Consider the following 25849-nt stretch of genomic DNA (forward strand, 5'->3'; position numbering starts at 1 on the left):
TGCAATATTCCATTAGCTGCAGTAACTTCAAAGTTTATTAGGGACGATCTGCGAAGGTCATAAAACAAACTGTATTGCCACTGCTGTGACTGTATTCAGGAGGGACATGGAGGACCCTTCAGAATAGAAGTTGGATTTTTAATGTTGAGGAGCATTACAGGAATGAAGACGCATCATATATCATAAGGAAACAAAGCAAGACACATAATGGTGTTAAATATTTAATAGGCTCCATTACACAATGCAGAAATATGGCATAAATCATACTAATAAAGTCCTTCTTATGAGCTCGGGGACAATTATAAACATGGGTAATAGATCAGCTAACGATTGGTTTCTGCAATATGCTAAGTAGATATTGGAATTGCTACTTAGCTTATTATACAACATCAATAACTGACAGCGGATCTATAGGACTCCACCTTACGCAAATACAATTGTCTGAAGTAAAGGTAGCCATTTTGTAGACAAATCCATTTTTAAAGTACTGGTTGAGACTTGCTTTATAGGAGTGCATTATGTTCACACTAAATACAAGAATAGGATAAAGTAGGTATTGACATAAAGTACATATTTTGCCTGTGTATTTCTTCTATCTCCACCTGAGTAACTGGCCAGCAGTTCCCATGTGTTCATGTAATTAAGCCGTCGGGAAATTTGGGCGCAGGGTAAAGCCAAAAAACAGCTCAACATGCCCCCGCCTATTCCCCTCCAGGCTGCCATGGACTTGGGGGCAAGATGTAATTTGACTGCCAGACAAATTTACTGCTGTTTTTATTGTAATTTGGGCTCAGTCTTTTGATGGCACCAAAATTACTGACAGAGTGCCGCTATAGCTATAATTCACTTAACGGCCTATGGCAGTGCCTGGTGCACCAAAAGTGTCGTTTTTGCCTGACTGTTCCCCCACATCCATAGGCAACTGAAACAACGCCTCTTTGCATCACACTGGCCTCAATTCACGGAGCATTATCAAACGTTTGATAATTTACCTCATGGGTAAAATCTCATTTTGAATTCACTAACGTTTGATAAAGTGTTTGATAAACGTTTGATAATGCTCCGTGAATTGAGGCCTTTGAATAAAAACTGGGTCCTGATTGCTTGGCCTGGTGTAGCCCCACCTCCCTACTGGAGGCCCAGGGTAAACCACACACAAACAGCGGGTGTCGGTCTCACAGCATGAGAAAATAGTAGGAGAGGCTCTAGTCAATCACTGAGGAGATGGACATTTGTGAATCTATGCAGCCAAGATTTTTCCTTTTCAAAATGCAAAAGTGCGTGCTTACAGTAAAAGGAAAGCAAAAAAATGCTTCATTTATTGTGAGCATAATGCATTCATAAAAAGCCTGAACTAGGGCTTCAACAAATCATTTCTCTAGTTGTCCTTTCATCACAGCATGACATACAGGTAGTCCCCTACTTACGAACGCCCGACTTACAAACGACCCACCGATACGAACGGCATGGATTCTTTGTTTCCATGGGAACAAGCCAAAACATTTTTTTTCAAATTGGACTTAGATTTTTTTAAATCGATTTTCTCAAAAACTACAAGAAAAAATGGCTTTTAAACTTGTATAAACAGGTACAAAGGGCAGAAGTGACACAGAGGGGGACACTGGAGGCACAGAGGAGGTACAGGGGACAGAGATGGCCCAATGTTCCGACTTAAGAACAGATTCAGGTTAAGAACGAACCTACAGTCCCTATCTCGTCTGTTAACCGAGGACTACCTGTACTCTAGTTCCTCCATTTACAGATCGCTCGCATTTTGAATAGATCATTTCAGATCAGCAGAATGGTTAAGCAGAATGTTAATCTGACTGAAGCCTGGTACACATTTTCAATTATTTTTGGCCAATCACTGACCAATTTTACCACCTCCATGTAGAATGAGGATCAACAGATATTAAATAATATGAGCAGATTGTGTAGGTGCTCTTATACTACATGGAGGTAGTAAAATTGGTCAGTGGTTGGCCAATCAAAATTGCATGTGTGTACACACCCGTAGTGACGTGAAGTGAAATTATCACAAACTGGTCACAAATAAGCTGAGTTCATCCACAAGTTTGCTTGCAGTGAGCACAGCTTCATTCACTTCGACATACATCAGACCCTGTATGCACAACCCAATTAGGATATCATACACAGATGGCCACCATAGGCTTGTTGCCTTTCACAACTGTTCATAATAGTCTTGTCTGTTGTGCCGGTGTCTCTTTTCCGCTGAATCTCATAGTGGGAGCCTTCTGCTTTCCTTCCCCTAGAGCAGAGCATGCCACTCAGCAGCAAGCCAAGCATGAAAGTGTGACGGCTGCTACACTGTTACCCAGAATATTCACAGAAAACATGTTTGGTCACAGATGCCTGGTGCTTGTAAGCCTGAGGGTAGCGGCGTAACGGGGGGGGGGGGGGGGGGGGGGGAAACAGCCCAGATACTAACCCTCCCTTTCTCTAAACCTCTAGATCAGGTGTTTTTGTGGCTGGGCGTGAGGATCCTGATGGCTACACTTGTTTTTTTTTTAGCCTTGTGAGATGGGCCCCTAGGCTGTGAGGGTTACCAAAGGGAGGCGAAGGAAGGGTTGTGAACACTAAGGCCTAGTGCACACCAGAGCGGTTCTGCTGCGGTTTGCGATCCGCTTGCGGGTGCGGATCCGCTAGGGTAAATGGCTTTCAATGGGCTGGTGCACACCAGAGCGGGGGGCGTTTTGCAGAAACGCATACTCCCGGGCTGCTGCAGATTTTGGATTGCGGATGCGTTTCTTTCCCTTAATGTTAAGTATAGGAAAAACGTAAACCGCTCTGAAAAACGGCACTTCAGAGCGGTTTGCCAGGCATTTTTTGTTACAGAATCTGTTCAGTAACAGCTTTACTGTAACAATACATGAAATCTACTACACCAAAACCGCTTCACAAAACCGCAAAATGCTAGCTGAAACGCTACAGAAAAAGAAGAAAAAGCTTTTCAAAATCTGCTAGCATTTTGCGGATCGGCTAGCAATTTTTGGTGTGCACCAGGCCTAAGAGAGCCCATGGTTTGTAGTTACGCCCCTGAACTGAGATGTACGTCCTTGTGGTACAAGCACAGACCTATAGACAGTGAAAACACAAGACATTACAGAGATTAAATATCTATGGTGAAAACTATGCCTCCCTTCATGGAAGTGCACAGACCGTGCTGGTGTTCCCGTGTGCTCTGCTCACTGGATAATGACCATCCCAGACGAAAGGGACTCATGCTTTAAGTTTCTGAAACAATCCTCAGGCCTCATGCAGCGCACACTTCCTGGATCTCCAATCTAGATGTGTCTTGGCAGATCTATCAGGGCTAGTATGGATAATGGTAGAAGATCTTCTAAATGAGTGACTGTAAAGTTATTTTGCAACTTCTCAGTTTCTCCCGTGATATGAAGCAAAGTTAATTGCCAGTGTTTACTAAAACGCTGTTTACTTGTAAGAAAAATAAGCAGTCCACTGCTTAGGATCAGTGTAGCTGTCACCTAGATGCTCTTGCATAGCAAACGGGAGATACCCAAAACAAAATCTTTAGAGAGACTGTATTAACTGGGTTTAAAATGCCTGACTTTATGTTCCCCAAGCAGAGCAGCACAGGGAGGGGTGATGAGGGGGGGGGGGGGGGGGGGGGGGAAAGAGTGTGTGTGTGTGTGTGTGTGTGTGTATTCTCCTAACATGCTTCCCTGTGCTGCTTTGCTTGGGAGGAGTAAGTCATTGCTATACAGTACTTGTTTCCTGGGTCAACTTAAACAGGTCAAAAGGTTAGGCGGTGAAGTTACATCTGAAGTGGAAGTGATTTTACATATATACAGCAATCTCTCATATCGCAAGGCTGAAAACTGAATTTAGCAAGTTTGAACTGACCAACATGACTGAGGTCTGGGAAGCACTAGGAGCACTTAGCGATCGGCAAAGCGTATTGCCAGTGGATCCATATGGGGGTAATACCACTAGCTGTGTTGCAATCACAAAACACTGCTTGCAGCATTTTGTGACTTATCCAAGATCGATCGCATTAGTAGCTTCAGTAGCCAAATCGCAATTGCTCCAGGAAATCACGTCTCTTCCACGATTTAGCAAATCACGCCCTAATCCTGCAAGGCTGAACAATTCGAATCACCGCTGTGGCTCTAGACCTCTCTAGAGAGAAAGGAATGCTGCAAATCAATCACTGAGACCTGAGGGGAGGCTTCAGAACTGGATATAAAGCATGCGAGTCACTCAGAGCAACCATATCCTGTTCCTAAATCAGTTCAGAGAAAGAAAATGAAAACTGGTTTCTAGGGAGAAACAAATCACTCAGAAACATCCTGGTCCTGTCAGCCTTACACAACAGAAAATGCAAAAATAATCATATTCAAAAACAAAATCACTGGAAGGTGTAGATTTTCAGTATTTAGGCCTTTTCACTTCAACCCTGTGAACAAAAGAAAGATGTAAAATGTAAGCTACTGGTCAAAAAGTATAGCTACACGCATAGTAAACATTGCCACACTATTAACAAGACTTGGTAAATGCCCACCTGTGATCTCGTTCTCCACACAGTACTGGTAATTAAAGGGAACCTGAGGTGAGAGGGATATGGAGGCTGACATATTTATTTCCTTTTAAACAATACCTGTTGCCTTGGAGCCCTGCGGATCTATTTGGCTGCAGCACTATCTGACATTTTTGCCAAATCTGACAAGATTAGCTGCATGCTTGTTTCTGGTCTGATTCAGAAACATCTGATCTGATGCCTACAGCGTAAATGGTTAAACGTTTAAGAGGTAGAAAATCAGCAGGATGGCCAGGCAACTGGTATTAATTGAAAAGGAGATACATATGGCAGCCTCCATATCGCTCTCGCTTCAGGTGTCCTTTAAGGGGACCTTAAAGAGAACCTGAGGTGGGATTTAATGATGTTAGTGGGGCACAGAGGCTGGTTGTGCACACTATCACCAGCCTCTGTTGCTCTATGGTGTGCCCCCAGGACCCCCCTGCGCTCTGCTATCCCCAGCGCCGTGCTAGCGACACACAGCGTGTCGCCAGCAGGCTGTTTACCTGTGACTGTCAGCGCCGCTCCCCCGCCTCCTCTGCATCAGCGCTACCCTCCCGCGTCCCTTCCCTCCTGCTGATTGGAGGGAAGGGACGTGGGAGGGTAGCGCTGATACAGAGGAGGCGGGGGAGCGGCGCTGACAGACAGTCACAGGTAAACAGCCTGCTGGCGATACGCTGTGTGTCGCTAGCACGGCGCTGGGGATAGCAGAGCGCAGGGGGGTCCTGGGGGCACACCATAGGGCAACAGAGGCTAGTGATAGTGTGCACAACCAGCCTCTGTGCCCCACTAACATCATTAAATCCCACCTCAGGTTCTCTTTAAGCGAGAAGCATATGAAGGCTGACATTTACATTTTAACCACTTGAGGACCCACCCTTTACCCCCCCTTAAGGACCAGCGCTGTTTGTTGTGATCTGTGCTGGGTGGGCTCTGCAGCCCCCAGCACAGATCAGGGTGCACGCAGAGAGATCAGATCGCCCCCCTTTTTTCCCCCCTATGGGGATGATGTGCAGGGGGGGTCTGATCGCTCCTGCGTGCCTGGGTGTTGCAGGGGGGGGGCACCTCAAAGCCCCCCTCCGCGGCGACATTCTCCCCCTCCCTCTCTTACCTCCCTTCCCCGGAGATCCGGGCTGCACAGGACGCTATCCGTCCTGTGCAGCCAGTGACAGGACGTCCCCTGTCACATGGCGGCGATCCACGGCCGCTGATTGGCCGGGGATCGCCGATCTGCCTTACGGCGCTGCTGCGCAGCAGCACCGTACAATGTAAACAAAGCGGATTATTTCCGCTTGTGTTTACATTTAGCCTGCGAGCCGCCATCGGCGGCCCGCAGGCTATTCACGGAGCCCCCCGCCGTGAATTGACAGGAAGCAGCCGCTCGCGCGAGCGGCTGCTTCCTGATTAATCAGCCTGCAGCTGGCGACGCAGTACTGCGTCGCTGGTCCTGCAGCTGCCACTTTGCCGACGCACGGTATAAGCGTGCGGTCGGCAAGTGGTTAATTAAATGCCAGTTGCCTGGCTGATTCTCTGCCTCTAATACTTTTAGCCATAGACCCTGAACAAGCATGCAGCAGATCAGGTGTTTCTGACAAGATTAGCTGCCTGCTTGTTTCAGGTGTGTGACTCAGATACTACTGACCAGAAAGATCAGCAGGGCTGCCAGGCAACTAATATTGTTTAAAGAGAAATAAATATGGCAGCCTCCATTTACCTCTTGCTTCCACTTCCCTTTAAAAGTGAGGCCTAACAGTTTTTGTATCACTGAGATATGCAGAGAAAAATATTGTCAAGTTACTTGTAAGTTAACCACTTCCCGACCGCCCACTACACAGGGGCGGCGGGGAAGTGGAGCCCTGCAGGACGGCCTCACCCACAGAGGCGGCGGTCCATTTAAGGGCATGGGCGGAGCGATCGCGTCATCCGTGACGCGATCCTCCGCCGGCGCCTGTCACCGCTCGCTCGCCGCAACATCCCGCCGGCTATACGGAAGCGCCGGCGGGATGTTAACCCCGCGATCGCCGCATACAAAGTGTATAATACACTTTGTAATGTTTACAAAGTGTATTATACAGGCTGCCTCCTGCCCTGGTGGTCCCAGTGTCCGAGGGACCACCAGGGCAGGCTGCAGCCACCCTAGTCTGCACCAAGCACAATGATTTTCTCCCCCCCCCGCCCCAGATCGCCCACAGCACCCATCAGACCCCCCCCCTGCCCACCCCCCAGACCCCTGTTTGCACCCAATCACCCCCCTAATCACCCATCAATCACTCCCTGTCACTATCTGTCAACGCTATTTTTTTTTTTATCCCCCCCCCTGCTCCCTGCCCCCTCCTGATCACCCCCCACCCCTCAGATTCTCCCCAGACCCCCCCCCCAGACCACCCCCCCCTGTTTACTGTATGCATCTATCCCCCTGATCACCTGTCAATCACCTGTCAATCACCCGTCAATCACCCGTCAATCACCCGTCAATCACCCGTCAATCACCCATCAATCACCCGTCAATCACCCCCTGTCACTGCCACCCATCAATCAGCCCCTAACCTGCCCCTTGCGGGCAATCTGATCACCCCCCCACACCAATAGATCGCCCACAGATCCGACATCAGATCACCTCCCAAATCCATTGTTTACATCTATTCTCTCCTCTAAACACCCACTAATTACCCATCAATCACCCATCAATCACCCCCTATCACCACTTGTCACTTTTACCTATCAGATCAGACCCTAATCTGCCCCTTGCGGGCACCCAATCACCCGCCCACACGCTCAGATTGCCCTCTGACCCCCCCTTATCAATTCACCAGTGCATTAATTACATCTGTTCTTCCCTGTAATAACCCACTGATCACCTGTCAATCACCTGCCAATCACCTATCACCCATCAATCACCCCCTGTCACTGCCACCCATCAATCAGCCCCTAACCTGCCCCTTGCGGGCAATCTGATCACCCACCCACACCATTAGATCGCCCGCAAACCCGCCGTCAGATTACCTCCCAAATGTATCGTTTACATCTGTTATCTTCTCTAAACACCCACTAATTACCCATCAATCACCCCCTATCACCACCTGTCACTGTTACCTATCAGATCAGACCCTAATCTGCCCCTTGCGGGCACCCAATCACCCGCCCACACGCTCAGATTGCCCTCAGACCCCCCCCCCCTTATCAATTCGCCAGTGCATTAATTACATCTGTCCTTCCCTGTAATAACCCACTGATCACCTGTCAATCACCTGCCAATCACCTATCACCCATCAATCACCCCCTGTCACTGCCACCCAACAATCAGCCCCTAACCTGCCCCTTGCGGGCAATCTGATCACCCACCCACACCAATAGATCGCCCGCAGATCCGACATCAGATCACCACCCAAGCGCAGTGTTTCCATCTATTCTCTCCTCTAAACACCCACTAATTACCCATCAATCACCCATCAATCACTCCCTATCACCACCTGTCACTGTTACCTATCAGATCAGACCCTAATCTGCCCCTTGCGGGCACCCAATCGACCGCCTACACGCTCAGATTGCCCTCAGACCCCCCCTTATCAATTCGCCAGTGCAATATTTACATCTGTTCTCCCCTGTAATAACCCACTGATTACCTGTCAATCACCTATCAATCACCCATCAATCACCCCCTGTCACTGCCACCCATCAATCACCCCCTGTCACTGCCACCCATCAATCACCCGCTGTCACTGCCACCCATCAATCAGCCCCTAACCTGCCCCTTGCGGGCAAACTGATCACCCACCCACACCAATAGATCGCCCGCAGATCCGACATCAGATCACCACCCAAGCGCAGTGTTTCCATCTATTCTCTACCCTAAACACCCACTAATTACCCATCAATCACCCCCTGTCACTGCTACCTATCAGATTAGACCCCTATCTGCCCCTAGGGCACTCAATCACCCGCCCACACCCTCAGAATGCCCTCAGACCCCAGCCCTGATCACCTCGCCAGTGCATTGCTTGCATCCATTCCCCCCTCTAATCACACCTTGAGACACCCATCAATCACCTCCTGTCACCCCCTAGCACACCTACCCATCAGATCAGGCCCCAATTTGCCCCGTGTGGGCTCCTGATCACTCGGCCAAACCCTCAGACCCCCTTCCGATCACCTCCCCAGTGCATGGATTGCATCTATTTTCCCCTCTAACCACCCCCTGAGACACCCATCAATCACCTCCTGTCACCCCCCTAGCACTCCTATCCATCAGATCAGGCCCAATACAACCTGTCATCTAAAAGGCCACCCTGCTTATGACCGGTTCCACAAAATTCGCCCCCTCATAGACCACCTGTCATCAAAATTTGCAGATGCTTATACCCCTGAACAGTCATTTTGAGACATTTGGTTTCCAGACTACTCACGGTTTTGGGCCTGTAAAATGCCAGGGCGGTATAGGAACCCCACAAGTGACCCCATTTTAGAAAAAAAAGACACCCCAAGGTATTATGTTAGGTGTATGACGAGTTCATAGAAGATTTAATTTTTTGTCAAAAGTTAGCGGAAATTAATTTTTATTAGTTTTTTTTCACAAAGTGTCATTTTTCACTAACTTGTGACAAAAAATAAAATCTTCTATGAACTTGCCATACACCTAACGGAATACCTTGGGGTGTCTTCTTTCTAAAATGGGGTCACTTGTGGGGTTCCTATACTGCCCTGGCATTTTAGGGGCCCTAAACCGCGAGGAGTAGTCTAGAAAACAAATGCTTCAAAATGACCTGTGAATAGGACGTTGGGCCCCTTAGCGCACCTAGGCTGCAAAAAAGTGTCACACATGTGGTACCGCCGTACTCAGGAAAAGTAGTATAATGTGTTTTGGGGTGTATTTTTACACATACCCATGCTAAGTGGGAGAAATATCTCTGTAAATGACAATTGTTTGATTTTTTTACACACAGAGATATTTCTCCCACTTAGCATGGGTATGTGTAAAAATACACCCCAAAACGCATTATACTACTTCTCCTGAGTACAGCGGTACCACATGTGTGGCACTTTTTTACACCCTAAGTACGCTAAGGGGCCCAAAGTCCAATGAGTACCTTTAGGATTTCACAGGTCATTTTGCGACATTTGGTTTCAAGACTACTCCTCACGGTTTAGGGCCCCTAAAATGCCAGGGCAGTATAGGAACCCCACAAATGACCCCATTCTAAAAAGAAGACACCCAAAGGTATTCCGTACGGAGTATGGTGAGTTCATAGAAGATTTTATTTTTTGTCACAAGTTAGCGGAAAATGACACTTTGTGAAAAAAAACTATTAAAATCAATTTCCGCTAACTTGTGACAAAAAAATAAAAACTTCTATGAACTCACCATACTCCTAACGGAATACCTTGGGGTGTCTTCTTTCTAAAATGGGGTCATTAGTGGGGTTCCTATACTGCCCTGGCATTTTAGGGGCCCTAAACCGTGAGGAGTAGTCTTGAAACAAAAATGACCTGTGAAATCCTAAAGGTACTCATTGGACTTTGGGCCCCTTAGCGTACTTAGGGTGTAAAAAAGTGCCACACATGTGGTACCGCCGTACTCAGGAGAAGTAGTATAATGCGTTTTGGGGTGTATTTTTACACATACCCATGCTAAGTGGGAGAAATATCTCTGTAAATGACAATTGTTTGATTTTTTTACACACAATTGTCCATTTACATAGAAATTTCTCCCACCCAGCATGGGTATGTGTAAAAATACACCCCAAAACACATTGTACTACTTCTCCCGAGTATGGCGATACCACATGTGTGGCACTTTTTTGCACCCTAAGTGCGCTAAAGGGCCCAAAGTCCAATGAGTACCTTTAGGATTTCACAGGTCATTTTGAGAAATTTCGTTTCAAGACTACTCCTCACGGTTTAGGGCCCCTAAAATGCCAGGGCAGTATAGGAACCCCACAAATGACCCCATTTTAGAAAGAAGACACCCCAAGGTATTCCGTTAGGAGTATGGTGAGTTCATAGAAGATTTTATTTTTTGTCAAAAGTTAGCGGAAATTGATTTCAATTGTGTTTTTTCACAAAGTGTCATTTTCCGCTAACTTGTGACAAAAAATAAAATCTTCTATGAACTCGCCATACTACTAACGGAATACCTTGGGGTGTCTTCTTTCTAAAATGGGGTCATTTGTGGGGTTCCTATACTGCCCTGGCATTTTAGGGGCCCTAAACCGTGAGGAGTAGTCTTGAAACGAAATTTCTCAAAATGACCTGTGAAATCCTAAAGGTACTCATTGGACTTTGGGCCCTTTAGCGCAGTTAGGGTGCAAAAAAGTGCCACACATGTGGTATCGCCGTACTCAGGAGAAGTAGTATAATGTGTTTTGTGGTGTATTTTTACACATACCCATGCTGAGTGGGAGAAATATCTCTGTAAATGGACAATTGTGTGTAAAAAAAATTAACAAATTGTCATTTACAGAGATATTTCTCCCACCCAGCATGGGTATGTGTAAAAATACACCTCAAAACACATTATACTACTTCTCCTGAGTACGGCAATACCACATGTGTGGCACTTTTTTGCAGCCTAACTGCGCTAAGGGGTCCAAAGTCCAATGAGCACCTTTAGGCTTTACAGGGGTGCTTACAATTTAGCACCCCCCAAAATGTCAGGACAGTAAACACACCCCACAAATGATCCCATTTTGGAAAGTAGACCCTTCAAGGTATTCAGAGAGGGGCATGGTGAGTCCGTGGCAGATTTCATTTTTTTTTGTCGCAAGTTAGAAGAAATGGAAACTTTTTTTTTTTTTTTTTTTTCCCTCACAAAGTGTCATTTTCCGCTTACTTGTGACAAAAAATAATATCTTCTATGAACTCACTATGCCTCTCAGTGAATACTTTGGGATGTCTTCTTTCCAAAATGGGGTCATTTGGGGGGTATTTATACTATCCTGGAATTCTAGCCCCTCATGAAACATGACAGGGGGTCAGAAAAGTCAGAGATGCTTGAAAATGGGAAAATTCACTTTTGGCACCATAGTTTGTAAACGCTATAACTTTTACCCAAACCAATAAATATACACTGAATGGGTTTTTTTTTATCAAAAACATGTTTGTCCACATTTTTCGCGCTGCATGTATACAGAAATTTTACTTTATTTGAAAAATGTCAGCACAGAAAGTTAAAAAAATCATTTTTTTGCCAAAATTCATGTCTTTTTTGATGAATATAATAAAAAGTAAAAATCGCAGGAGCAATCAAATAGCATCAAAAGAAAGCTTTATTAGTGACAAGAAAAGGAGCCAAAATTCATTTAGGTGGTAGGTTGTATGAGCGAGCAATAAACCGTGAAAGCTGCAGTGGTCTGAATGGAAAAAAAGTGGCCGGTCCTTAAGGGGTAGAAAGCCCTAGGTCCTCAAGTGGTTAAACCTTTTAGAAGCAACAGAAACTGAGGAATGTGAAAAATGAAGGTATTACATTTCTGCTTCTGTCAATCTCAAGGCATGTCATTACTACTAGAGTTTCAGGCTGCAGACCTAATAATAACAATAACAATAATATTTATATAGCGCTTTTCTCCCTGGGGACTCAAAGCGCTGGGACCCTGCATTATGCAGTCTCAAAGGCTCGGGAAAAGAGGTGAGTTTTTAGCCTTTTTTTAAAGCTGTCCAGAGAAGGAGCCTCTCGTACTGATTGTGGAAGTGAGTTCCATAGAGTAGGGGCTGCATAGGAAAAGGCCCGAGCACCAAATGTTAAGTGTATCCTGGGAATAACCAGCTTCATCTTGTTGGCAGAGCGGAGGGTGCGTGAAGGGGCATAAAGTTCCAATAGATCCGCTATGTATTTGGGTCCCATGTGGTGTAGAGCCTTGAATGTCAGCAGGCAGATCTTAAAATTGATTCTCCATTTTACTGGCAACCAGTGAAGAGTTTGCAGTACTGGGGTGATGTGTGAGCTGCGGGGGGCATTGGCTAGGAGTCTGGCTGCAGCATTCTGTACTAGCTGTAAGGGGCGCAGAGCCTTATCTGTAGATCCGATGAACAGGGCGTTGCAGTAGTCTAGGCGGGAGGATACAAATGCGTGAACCAGGGCAGGTAGGTCTTCAGCTGGGATAAGGTGTTTGATTTTCGCTATATTTCTTAGATGGAAGAAGGAAGACTTGACAACAGCTGATACCTGCTGTCTGAGTTTTAGATTTCCATCCAGGATCACCCCAAGGTTTCGCACAGAGTCTTTATACTGTACAGTATCTCCCCCAATTGCTAGTTTGAGGTGGTGAGCGTTTTGAACTTTATCCATCATGTGTGGACCACCTACCACCAACACCTCTGTTTTGTCAGAGTTCAGCCTCAGCCAGCTGGTGTTCATCCAATTTTGTAAATCCACTAGACACGCATTTATGGATGCTGATGGGTCTTGGGTGCCAGGCTTGAAGGACAGATACAGTTGTGTGTCATCTGCATAACAATGGTATCCTAGGCCATAGTTCTGGATTATTTTGCCCAGTGGGAGCATGTAGACTGCAAAGAGTAATGGTGATAGTACAGAACCCTGTGGAACTCCATAGGCAAGTGGCACTGGATTAGAGTAGTGTGTGCCCAGACATACTTGCTGTGTCCTGCCAGATAGGAAGGTCTGAAACCATCTAAGAACAGTACCCCTTAGGCCACAGTAATTCTTCAGTCGCTGGATAAGAATTTCATGATCCACAGTATCAAATGCTGCTGACAAGTCAAGAAGAATCAGAATTGAGCAATCACCCTTGTCCCTTGCAGTAAGTAGATCATTCATTACTCGGACTAATGCTGTTTCAGTGCTGTGCCTTTTCCTGAATCCTGACTGAAAAGTATCAAAGATGTTGTTATCTGTAAGCCTGGCTTCTAGCTGGTTGGCGACTGCTTTCTCGATAACTTTTGATCGGAATGGTAAGTTCGCCACCGGTCTGTAGTTGGTTACAGAATCAGGATCTAGTGATGGTTTCTTCAGGAGGGGTTTTATGATTGCTTTCTTTAGTTCTTCTGGGAAAAGACCACTTTGCAAGGAGCACTGAGTGATTTTGTGAAGTGCTGGCCTGATCAGCTCTGGGCACTGCATTAAGGATCCAGTTGGGCCAGGATCCAGGTCGCAGGTAGTGGGGCGGAGACTTTGAGTGTAGAAGATTTTGGAATTCTCATTCAGAGTGTCAAAGACTTGCCATGGTGGTACGGTAGTAGGCATATGCAACGTCCAGTGGTCAATTGATGTAGTTGGTGTAATGCTGGCACGGATGGTAGACACCTTGTTTGTGAAGAAGGCAGAGAATTCTTCACACCTTTCCCTGGAGTATGTGGTTGGGGCTTTTAGGCAGGAAGGATTGCAGAGTGTTTCCACTGTGTGGAAGAGTTGAGCAGCTCTGTTGTTGGCTGTAGATATTTTGTGCGAGATAAAGTCTGATTTTTTCTTGGTTATTGCTTGTTGGTGTTGTCTGAGGTGTTGAACTAGGCTAGATTTGTGCTCCTCAGTCCCCGATTTACGCCACTGTCTTTCTAGTCTGCGCCCTTTCTTTTTTAGATCCATGATGGTTTTGTCAAACCAATTAGCTTTCTGCTTTTTGGTTGCTGATTTGATGCGCCATGGGGCAATACTGTCAAGTGTTTCATATATCGTGGTGTTGTACTGGGTTACTAGAGTGTTTGGGTCCATTTGGCTGTGGAGCAGATTTGTAAAATCCAGGTTGGCAGTTATCCTCTCCGGTGTTAATTTACTCAGGGGACGGGTTTTGATTGTTTCTTTAGGGAGCTGCTTGATAGGGTGATGTTCAATAGTAAACTGTATTATGTGATGGTCTGACCACACCACTGGGGTTACTGTTGATCCGAGACTGCCCGGATTAGCAGAACAGTGGACCCGAGGAGGAGCCCTGGTGCTCATGGGGCTAGAGGAAGCCCCAGGTAAGTATATATCAGGGCTAGGGAACTATCTCTGGTTTCCTTTGAGGGTAAAGCGGTCTCTGAACTGGATTCAACATAACTGTGCAATACCATCTGTACTGTAACCAGAGGGATTAGGATTTTTACACAGATGAGATTACTCAGGGACAAAGGCTGGAACCATTGCAATTTGTGCTAAACTATAAAGGAAACAATCTGCTGCATCAATTCTTAGATGTATACGATCTCTCAAAACATCATCCAGCTCACGCCAACATCACGCTCATGCCTGCTCACTGCTCCGCATTTCCAGTCAGTCTACAGACTTACAAAGTGAGCTCAGATTTTCAAGAGGTAAAAATGTACCCGCTTGTGTCGGGGGAGGGGGGGGGATAGTAGTGAGAGTTACCCATTTGTCAGCCCCTTGCTGCGGTGCTCCACCCTCCCGATACTCTCTGTTTTACAGAAAGGTATTGGGAGGATGGGGTGCAGCACTTAACTCCCTCTGCTGCGGCCCCCATCTCAGACACGGGTAGGTACAGTTTCAGCAGCTGGGAGAGCAATGTGCATCATGTGTTGTCATCTACTGGGATTTTCATTAACAAAAACAGCCTTTGGAAGGAGTAATCATTGGTCTCACACTTACAAGCAATGCAGCCTAGGCCATGTATCCCCCCCCCCCCCCCCCCGCCTCGCACAGGCCATAGTATTGCATTGGTTGGAGTTCTTCCTTCAATGCTTATATAGAGATCTTCCTAATCTGTGGACTTACATTTATCATTATACACTTAGCACCTAATGCCTACAGTTGATGTAATACATCACTAGATGGCAACGTCAAATAAATAGTCTGGATTGTTACACAAATGAGGTCACTTACCCGTCAGCCTCCAGCTTCTTTCGCTTTTCGATGATCTAAGTATATAAAAACAAACGTAATGTTAAATCAAATGAAAGGCTAAACTGCACTCGCAGGCAACCCAACCCTCCACACTATAATTTTTATTGCCATCTATGTCCCTGCAAGCAAGTTTCACAGGAGCAGGAAGGGAAGACATTTTTCTTTTTCTTTAAAAAAAAAATACAAAAATCGGGCAATTTTCTATGGAGATCAGTGCAAAGCATAACGCTGCCAACAGAGTGGGAGTTTTTTTTCCCCTCTGCACAGCGCAGACCCCCTTGTGACCCCACCCACCATCTCCACCACCTTGTGCAGCACGGCAGGAAATGGGCAGGGTCAGCACAGGCAGGAGGTATGGCAGGGTCAGCACAGGCAGGAGGTATGGCAGGGTCAGCACAGGCAGGAGGTATGGCAGGGTCAGCACAGGCAGGAAGTGGATAGGGTCAGCACAGGCAGGAGGTGGACAGGGTCAGCACAGGCAGGAGGTGGACAGGGTCAGCACAGGCAGGAGGTGGACAGGGTCAGCATAGGCAGGAGGTATGGCAGGGTCAGCATAGGCAGGAGGTATGGCAGGGTCAGCATAGGCAGGAGGTATGGCAGGGTCAGCACAGGCAGGAGGTATGGCAGGGTCAGCACAGGCAGGAGGTATGGCAGGGTCAGCACAGGCAGGAGGTATGGCAGGGTCAGCACAGGCAGGAGGTATGGCAGGGTCAGCACAGGCAGGAGGTATGGCAGGGTCAGCACAGGCAGGAGGTATGGCAGGGTCAGCACGGGCAGGGTCAGCACAGGCAGGAGGTATGGCAGGGTCAGCACAGGCAGGAGGTATGACAGGGTCAGCACAGGCAGAAGGTATGACAGGGTCAGCACAGGCAGGAGGTATGACAGGGTCAGCACAGGCAGGAGGTATGACAGGGTCAGCAAAGGCAGGAGGTATGACAGGGTCAGCACAGGCAGGACGTGGGCAGGGTCAGCACAGGCAGGACGTGGGCAGGGTCAGCACAGGCAGGACGTGGGCAGGGTCAGCACAGGCAGGACGTGGGCAGGGTCAGCACAGGCAGGACGTGGGCAGGGTCAGCACAGGCAGGACGTGGGCAGGGTCAGCACAGGCAGGAGGTATGACAGGGTCAGCACAGGCAGGAGGTATGACAGGGTCAGCACGGGCAGGAGGTATGACAGGGTCAGCACGGGCAGGAGGTATGACAGGGTCAGCACGGGCAGGAGGTATGACAGGGTCAGCACGGGCAGGAGGTATGACAGGGTCAGCACGGGCAGGAGGTATGACAGGGTCAGCACGGGCAGGAGGTATGACAGGGTCAGCACGGGCAGGAGGTATGACAGGGTCAGCACGGGCAGGAGATATGACAGGGTCAGCACGGGCAGGAGGTATGACAGGGTCAGCACGGGCAGGAGGTGGGCAGGGTCAGCACGGGCAGGAGGTGGGCAGGGTCAGCACGGGCAGGAGGTGGGCAGGGTCAGCACGGGCAGGGGGTGGGCAGGGTCAGCACGGGCAGGGGGTGGGCAGGGTCAGCACGGGCAGGAGGTGGGCAGGGTCAGCACAGTGCTTACAGGAAAAGGATGACTGCTCTCAGTAGAGACTAAAACAAGAACTTGCCATCCAAACTCCTTCCCCCGTTGGCTGCGCCGCAACCTCTACAGACCCCTACCAGATAGGGGTTGAGTGGTGTGCCTGCCACATGCTCCTCCCACATCCTCATTGAGAGTAGCAGTTTGGCCTCCCTCCCAGAAGGCAGTGCATCTTGGCTGGGCTCAGAAATGTATGTTGAAACAATTGTTAATCTGTTTGCATGTTGCCTTGAAGGGTGATTTACTGAAGGAGAAATAAAATTATTCATAGAAGATACACTGTGGCCACTTAACATTCAGTCGTGTACACAGAAGCAGGGCTGTGGAGTCGGTACAAAAATCTTCCGACTCCAACTCCGACTCCTTGGGTTATGAAACCACGACTCCAACTCTGACGCCGGGTACCCAAAATGGCTCCGACTCCTCGACTCCTTAGTCTAATACTTACCAGGGCTGTTGATTTTGTACAAAAATCATCCGACTCCGACTCCTCAGTTTATGAAACATCGACTCCGACTCCAACTCCAGGTGCCCAAAATTGCTCCGACTCCTCGACTCTGACTCCAACTCTGACTCCACAGCCCTGGACAGAAGCTACTAGTTTTTCGCCTCCTGACTGGACTGGATCCCTGGGATCTAGCGCTGCAGTTCTCCCTCCGTCCTTTGGGTGGCGTTGTAACCCTGTAGTGAGATTGCTGGCTGTCATCATAACAGCAGTCTCACCAGAGGGATCCAGAGCCTCTACGGACTGGAAGGAGAATGGCTGCCAGTGCCTGGGAGGGGAGTAAAAATGCCCACTGCGCGCCATACTCTGCACAAGCCTCCCGGCAGCTACCCAGAGTCAGGCTCGGGATTACTGGTCCCGGCTTCTTTTTTTCCATCCCGACTCGGGGCTACCGCCAGGGAGGTTAATGTGAACACAGTCAAATTTCACTGCTCACCTCCTCAAGTTAATCACCCCCACCCCAGTGATCAGAATCAGGATGATATTCTTACCGCACTGATCTTCTTCCACTGTCGGTCCAGCTCTGCTTTCTCATTCGTCTCCTTGAAGCGTCTCGTTTTACGTCCCTCTGACATTTTAATACCATACTGAAATGCGGCTCTGTGTAAAACAAGGTACAGAGTATAAAAAGACTGACAGAATGTGTCACCTATCAGCAACGTGCTGCCTGGTGAGCGTTTTTAAATAGCATTGCATGGTAAATCTGTACAACTAAGATTGTATGGTGTGTGGAGCCTCAGTTCTTCAGAAAGCAGGACCGAGTTCGACCAAGATGGCCCAATAGCTCAGAGAAGCTCTACTGTACAGGTGGCTGGATAGTGTAATGGTTGAGGGCTCTGCCTCTGACACAGGAGACCTGGGTTCAAATCTCGGCTCTGCCTGTTCAGTAAGCCAGCACCTATTTCAGTAAGGAGTTTCTTGGGCAAGTCTCCTTAACACTGCTACTGCCTACTGAGTGCGCTCTAGTGGCTGCCTCACAAGCGCTTTGAGTCCGACAGGAGAAAGGCGCTATACAAATACTGCCATTATTATTATTACAAATCAAGTTTGTTTTTTTTAACTCTTCCTGCACTGGAAAACAATGAGACTGTTCTCTTTGCTACTAGTGTTATATTTCTTAGCTACACTACACATACTGTACAATTCATTATCTCATACGTTTATTTTCGCTTCAGATTTGCAGTAAAGTACTCCAGAAGTGAACATTTAAATCTATCTCACCGCAGCTCCGGTGCTGCCCGATGTCCTGCTGGCCGCCTGTAAGGCTTGCTGACCCATCAGGGAGGGGGGCGGTGCTTCTGCGCGGGCCACGCTATCGGGAGCATACTGCTCAGGCATAGCATGCACCCAGTGACGTGGGCGATGAGCCATACAGGTGGCCAGCAGAAGCTGCGACGAGGAACCCAGAAGACTTCTAGGGGCTGAAAGAAGCCCAGGTAAGTAAAGAGGATAAATGTTCACCTCATGTGTCCTTTGAAGTTGATGTGTTGGTTAATGGGACTTCTCCAGGTGGTATTGGGAGCATTTGCTCTCCTTTTTGTTTGTGTACAACAACCCTCCAATGTTGTTGGCCTGCCCATCAGTGATTGGGCAAGAAAGATGCAACCTGCCCGATTTCTATTATTTTACTGTGTTTGCTGCTGCGAGACTCCGCTCTCCTGACGACGGAATAGGCAGAGTTTCCCCGCTCGAATCGCATGCGGGAAACCGCTGCGGAATCTGCACCAGCGGAAATAGGCCCTGACAGCCTGGAGTTGAGCAGTGACCTCAGGAAGTCAGAGATCCCGCTGAATTTTTGCGTCTATCATCACTAATATACAGTTACCAGGTGACACTGAAGAATGTTGCAGATGCTCAAGGCTAGAAACCTAGAAGACTTCATACAGATCTGCAATGTATTTGTCATTTATCAAATGAGTACTCACTTGGGCAGGGCCTCTTTGTTGTTCATGTATTCACTGTATTCCTCCTGAGTATCGAAGTCCCAGCGACCCAGAGGACCCTTCTTATTACCCTGCATGAAGAGCAGAATTAAACCGCATGAAATATATCCTGCGCTGCACAACAGAAACTGAATAGGTGGCTTTGCTTTTCACACATATTCAAGTCAACAGAGTTCAGAGGAATCCGATCACCGTATATACTCGAGTATAAGCCAACCTGAGTATAAGCTGACCCCCCCCCCCCAACTTTCCCATAAACAAAACTGGGGAAAATGATCGACTCTTGTATAAGCCGAGGTTAGGAAATACACCAACTACTTACCCATCTGCACAACATTAACCACTTCACAACTGAGGGGTTTTACCCCTTCAGCATCCAAGCAATTTTCACCTTTCAGCTCCTTCCATTCATTTGCCAATAACTTTATCTCTACTTATCAGAATGACATGTGTTAAATGTGTTTTTTTTTATCACTAATTAGGCTTACTTTGGGTGGTACATTATGCCAAGAATTTTTTTATTATAAATGTTTTTTAATGGAAAAATAAGAAAGAAATTGGAAAAAAATCCTTATTTTTCCGTTTTCGGCCATTACAATTTTTAAATAATGCATGCTACCATAATTAAAATCTACGTAATTAATGTGCCCATTTGTACCAGTTATTACACCATTTAAATGATGTCCCTATCACAATGTCTGGTGCCAATATTTTATTAGGAAATAAAGATGCATTTTTTTCAGTTTTGCATCCATCATTAATAAAAAGCCCATCATTTATAAAGTAACAGTATTATACCGTCTTGACATACATATTAAAAAAGTTCAGTCCCTAAGAAAACTATTAATGCATTTTTTATAATTGTAAATGTATTTCATTGTATTTTTTTACAAAAAAAATAAATGTTGGTAATTATTGGGGAGTGTGGGAGGTAAGGGGTTAATTTAAAATGTAAAAACAGGTCTTTGCATTAAAAAAAAGTACTTTTAGATGTAGTTTTACTATTTGGCCACAAGATGGCCTCAGTCTTTTTTTGTTATATGTCCTGTAAGCGAAATATGTATGCTTACAGGAAGTGTACTGAAGATGGGAAACTTTTATTCATTAGAATTATCGTGCAGCTTCTCATAAAAGGCGCCGATAATTGCTACGGGGACTTAGATCAATGATTAGGAATTGCTTTCTCATTCATTGATCTCCTGGCGGGCAGATGGCAACATGAACGAGCGCACAAATAAGCGGGAGCGCTTTCAGCAGTGGTAGCAGCGGGAGTACGTATATTTACTCCCCTGGGCGGTTAGATGAAGTCTGCAGGGGAGTAGATATACTGTACTGGAGCTGTGAAGTGGTTAAAGGAGAACTGAAGAGAGAGGTATATGGAGGCTGCCTTGTTTATTTCCTTTTAAGCAATACCAGTTGCCTGGCAGCCCTGCTGATCCTCTGCCTCTAATACTATTAGCCATAGCCCCTGAACAAGCATGCAGCAGATCAGGTGTTTCAGACTTTAAAGTCAGATCTGACAAGACTAGCTGCATGCTTGTTTCTGGTGTTATTCAGATACTACTGCAGATAAATAGACCAGCAGGGCTGCCAGGCAACTGGTATTGATTAAAAGGAAATAAATATGGCAGCCTCCGTATACCTCTTACTTCAGTTCCCCTTTAAACCATCAAATATCTATCAAAAGGCCCATTTAAAAAACCCACCAAGACAATAATACATTTTAGAGTTTCTAGATTGCTGTGGTCACAATGGCAAACACTGGGTAGAGCTTTTAGTTAGCTGTCAGTATATATTAAACCATTATCAGTTGTGCTAGCTCATTTTTTTTCTTTCTAGGAAAAAAAATATACAAATACAAATAACTTGAAAACATTTTATGAATTTTTCAGTATATTCTGCAGGTGTTAATAATACTATTTACATTCAATCAGGGCCTTCATTTAAACATCACGTTTAGGATGAAAATGCCATAGGTGACATGTAAGCATCTTATATAATATTCAAAGGCTTGTGTAATTATGCTACAGATCCACTTGTACTTGCCTGGATGTTTGGACTGAAATGATGTTTTGACTGCATTGATCCCTCTGAGTGCCATCTCCCCATGCCAATGGCACAGTGGAGCAGTGCCGGGACAGTGGTATCAGCTGTGTGCGCTTTGTGCCGTAACGAGCCCCCCTCCATGATAGATTGCTAATTTTGCATAGTGAGGTGAGACATTATCGTGCTGCTCTCGCCTCCTGTCAGGGTCCCTTTCCACTTTTCCTGCAGTTTCTCCAGGTCTTCTGTCCCCTTGTGCCACGCTCTCTCTCTCATGCTGTCAGCAGCATGGAGCTACGGTACACAGTGTGCAGCCAGGAACGTAATAGTCTCATTGCTGTGAGTTGTTAGAGGCGCCACTAGATGGCGTCATAGCAATGAGACTATTACGTTCCTGGCTGCACACGGTGTACCGGAGCTCCGTGCCGCTGTCAGCATGAGAGAGAGAGCGCGGCACAAGGGGACGGAAAACCTAGAGAAACTGCGGGAAAAGCGGAAAGGGGCCCTGACAGGAAGTGAGAGCACCTTACTATGCAAAATTAACATGCAATCTATCATGGGGGGGGGGGGGGGGGCCTTACTGTGACAGTGGAAAGGAGGCCTTACTGTGTTCTTGCAGGATTATGTAAATTTGTATGCAAATATATGCAGCTTGAAAATGGACCAATCAAGTCCCACCAGGGCTCAAATTGATTGGTCCATTTTCAGGCTGCATAAAAAATTGCATACAAATGTGCATAATCCAGCATGAACATGGAAATATTTGCATCTCATTGATCTCCCTACTGATCAACACTTTTATAAAACAGGACAATGATCTTATCTCCAGAAAACGGTCATTGTTTCTGCAGTAATAACGTCACTTATCCAGCAATGATCTTATTGCCACTGTTATGCACAGGCCCTTCAGTGCAGGGCTGTCCGCATGTACCCCCAACAGTGCATGTTTTGTGAAAAGCCACAGAGGTAGTTAATGAGCCATGCTAAGACACTATTTACCTCACCTGTGAATGCTTGTGGTGTTTGGTCACACAGCAGTAGTACACACAGAGTGACATAGGGTAACCATGGGGTGTTCCTGATAAGCATGTGTTTGGTCACACAGCAGTAGTAAACACAGAGTGACATAGAATAACCATGGGGTGTTCCTAATAAGCATGTGTTTGGTCACACAGCAGCAGTACACACAGAGTGACATAGGATAACCATGGGGCGTTCCTGATAAGTATGTTTGGCCACACAGCAGCAGTACTCACCTGGTCCATTTTACTGTAATCCACTTCTTCATCACTGTCCACTGCCATGACATCCATGCTGCAGAGATATACAAGTACAGAAGGTAATTGGCTAGTGTAAGTAAATGGAATGAGCTCAGAAACAAATCAGTCAGTCGTGTATCATATAAAAGATAAATCAGGACAGGCAGTACAGAATCTGGAGACCTTACATAGTCCATGTCATCCTACAAATCCCTACATGCAAGAAGCCACCTCTGTGCTTCCACGTCATTTCAGCTTGTTCCTGTAAGAACAGTAGAGATGGGCCGGAACACTGCGGACTATGAAGGAACAGCCATTACTGTCTATGAGCTAGTACTGCAGAGGCCCCTGTATTTTCTATATGGAAAACCTGCCTTTGCAGGAGGCAGAACAAACATGTCACATTAAGGCAACATGGGTGCCTGAGATGAGGCGAGTATAGCCTGGGGGCCGAGCTGTCTTAGGAGTATCTGAAATGAGGATAGTATAGCTTTGGGGAGGAGTTTTCTGAGACGAGGCGAGTATAGCCTGGGGATGAAGACTCTTAAGCTGGGAATACACGGCTCGATTCTGAGCTGATAATATGGCTCGATAGATCATTTCCGACATGTCCGATCACCGTTCGATCGCTTTGCTGCTCAATTTCTCATTGAAGTGAATTGAAAAAAGATAAGAAAAATGAGCGGAAGATAAGAGAATCGAGCGTGGAAAACGATGGGGCGCATGCAGATCAGGTGCTCTGACTGAAGTCAGGCTGGATTAGCTGCATGCCTGTTTCAGGTGTGTGATTCAGCCACAACTGCAGCCAAAGAGATCAGCAGGACTGCCAGGCAACTGGTATTGTTTAAAAGGAAACCTCCATATCGCTCTCAGTTTAGGTGCACTTTAAGGACCAGAGCCGTCCTTTCCCTATTCTGCCCTGTTATTGGCTGAGAGTAATCACAGGGCCGGGAGCCAATGAAATTGACCGAGGCAGCAGAAGCTCTGCTGTCACTGAGACAGCAGAGCAAGCGGATGCAGTGACGGAACAGCAGCGAGGATGGCAGGAGCTTGCGGCAGTGATTAGTAGGAATCAATGTTCTGTCAGAGTCGCACAGCCACCGGCCGCACATAGATTTCAACTACATTGGTCCAGAAATGGTTAAGGATATTTTTTATATCCCCAATTTTTGCAATTCTTCTTTAAAGAGAACCCGAGGCGGCATACTGAAATCCTAATAGGACCCAGAGGCATGAAGTGTGCACAACGACATGCCTCTGGGTCATTCTACTGCCGCTGCCAGCCCCCCTACGCTCTGCTGTCCCCCCTTTAAAGATCACCAGGCTAGCGACAATCTGCTTGTCGATTGCCTGCTATGTTTATGTGAGGCTTGTCAATCTCGTAGCGTCTCCCCCTCGATAACACGCTCCCCCCCCCCCCCCCCCCCCGGGCCGCTCTCCGAGCTCTGTTAGCTTCCTCCAATAGGAAGCCAAGCCGCAACCCAGGAAGTACTCCGGCAGGAGGAGCGGGTCATTGAGGGGGTGATGCGGTGGAGGCTGATTGACAAGCCCCAGATAAACAGCAGGCTAGCGACAAGCAGATTGTCACTAGCCTGGCGGTCTTTTAAGAGGGGGCCTTGGTCCTATTAGGATTTCAGTATGCCGCCTTGTGTTCTCTAACTAACTGTCCTGGCTGAGACACATTTTAACCTCCTTAGCGTTAATCCCGAGTCAGGCTTGGGACGGAAAGTCACAGAACAGGGTGGTAATCCTGTGCCTGAGTGACTTTCATGCAGGAGCTGCTGCAGACCCCTCTGAGGTATGTTTTTCTTCTTGTTTTTAGTGTCTAAAAGCTTATGAAAAAAATTGCACGGCTTTTAGACCCTAAATCTGGAAATAATCCTAATGCCAGGGAGGATAACTGTTGCCTAACTGCTATGCCCAAAAGGCACACTACTGCTTCATGCAAAAACAACAAAGACAAAATAGAAGGAGATGTAAGAAACATAAGATGTAACAGAGTACTTACGTTGCAGGGTAGCACTCAGCATAGCTGTTCCACATGCCAAAGAAATCTCCCAGCTGCTGCTTATCTTCATGCTTCTTCATCGTTTTAGAAGTTAAAGAATCTAAAGTGTTTTACTGATTTTTTTCTAGTATATACCAAAAACACCCATATATGGTAATGGCATATATAGCAATACTGCACCCCACAAACTATAACACAACAATAGTGACATATAATAAAACATGTAAATACCCCTTTTTTTAAATGTAAAATCCACAGATCACATCACTGCAAAGCTGACCTTCCTTCTCCCCTTAGCCAAGGATGTAAGACTCCTCCCACATGTAACAGGAAGGGGCGGGTTCTGGACTGGTGGGGTTTTGGACCTTGCAAAGCAGTCTCGGTTACTAGATTCAACAATACAATAAAAATAATTTTATGCCTGGTACACACAATGCAAAGTCCCATCAGATCGACAGGTTGAATCGATCATTACTGGCTTGTCCAATCTGTTCACAATCGAGAAAGTATTGATCTAAAAAATGTATCCCGAAAGTATTGATCTAAAAAATGTATCCAGAAAGTATTGATCTAAAAAATGTATCCAGTTCTCGATCGGACATGCTGGAAATGATCAATTCACCCAGTCGATGGGAAATTGCATCGTGTGTACCAGGCATTGCAAACTTGCTTATCTCTTACTTGTTAAGGTGCCCATACATCTATCATCTTGGCGGCCGATCCACCATCCGATTAGATGATTATCCAATCGGATGACAATCGGTGCTGCTAAGTGCATACCCAACTGACGATACGACCAATTTCGGGCCGAGCATATTGAAAGGACATACTGCAAAATGTCCGGCCGTCGCGGTCGATCGGGTGTGCGGCCGTAACGGCGAGCGATGAATCCCCTAATGTCAAATGTACCCCCATCCCAATACACTATACTTTACCTGTCCATGTCCGCTGCTGGCTCCGCCCATACACGCACCACACATGGTTGCCGAAGTAATGTGGGCGTGTGTGACAGAGCCCAGAGCCAGCAGCAGACATGGACAGGTAAAGTGTAGTTCACTGAGCACTGGTGGGAAGACATTTAATATTGGGGGGGGGGGGGGGGGGGGGCAGCATTGGGCTGGCGAGGCGGCGTCACTAGGTCGATTCCTGATTGATTT

General features: G+C 46.8%; 1 protein-coding gene across 2 annotated transcripts in view; it reads right to left on the reverse strand.

Annotated features, from left to right (window-relative positions):
- Positions 1 to 208: 208 nt before the first annotated feature.
- IK (IK cytokine) overlaps positions 209 to 25849 on the reverse strand; it is a 67927-nt gene continuing 42286 nt past the window's right edge. Inside the window, exons 15-20 of one of the 2 annotated variants that reach the window (XM_068277808.1) lie at positions 24693 to 24773; positions 22682 to 22739; positions 19365 to 19453; positions 17931 to 18039; positions 15330 to 15364; positions 209 to 4438 (exon numbers count right to left, since the gene is read on the reverse strand). In XM_068277808.1, the coding sequence (XP_068133909.1) occupies positions 4411 to 4438; positions 15330 to 15364; positions 17931 to 18039; positions 19365 to 19453; positions 22682 to 22739; positions 24693 to 24773 (400 nt within the window). In that variant the 3' untranslated portion in view covers positions 209 to 4410. Of the gene's footprint in view, positions 4439 to 15325; positions 15365 to 17930; positions 18040 to 19364; positions 19454 to 22681; positions 22740 to 24692; positions 24774 to 25849 lie in introns of those variants that run through there. The other variant, XM_068277809.1, reaches the window with a different exon arrangement.

This window comes from Hyperolius riggenbachi, chromosome 3 (assembly GCF_040937935.1).
Source record: "Hyperolius riggenbachi isolate aHypRig1 chromosome 3, aHypRig1.pri, whole genome shotgun sequence".
NCBI classification, from domain to species: Eukaryota; Metazoa; Chordata; class Amphibia; order Anura; family Hyperoliidae; genus Hyperolius; species Hyperolius riggenbachi.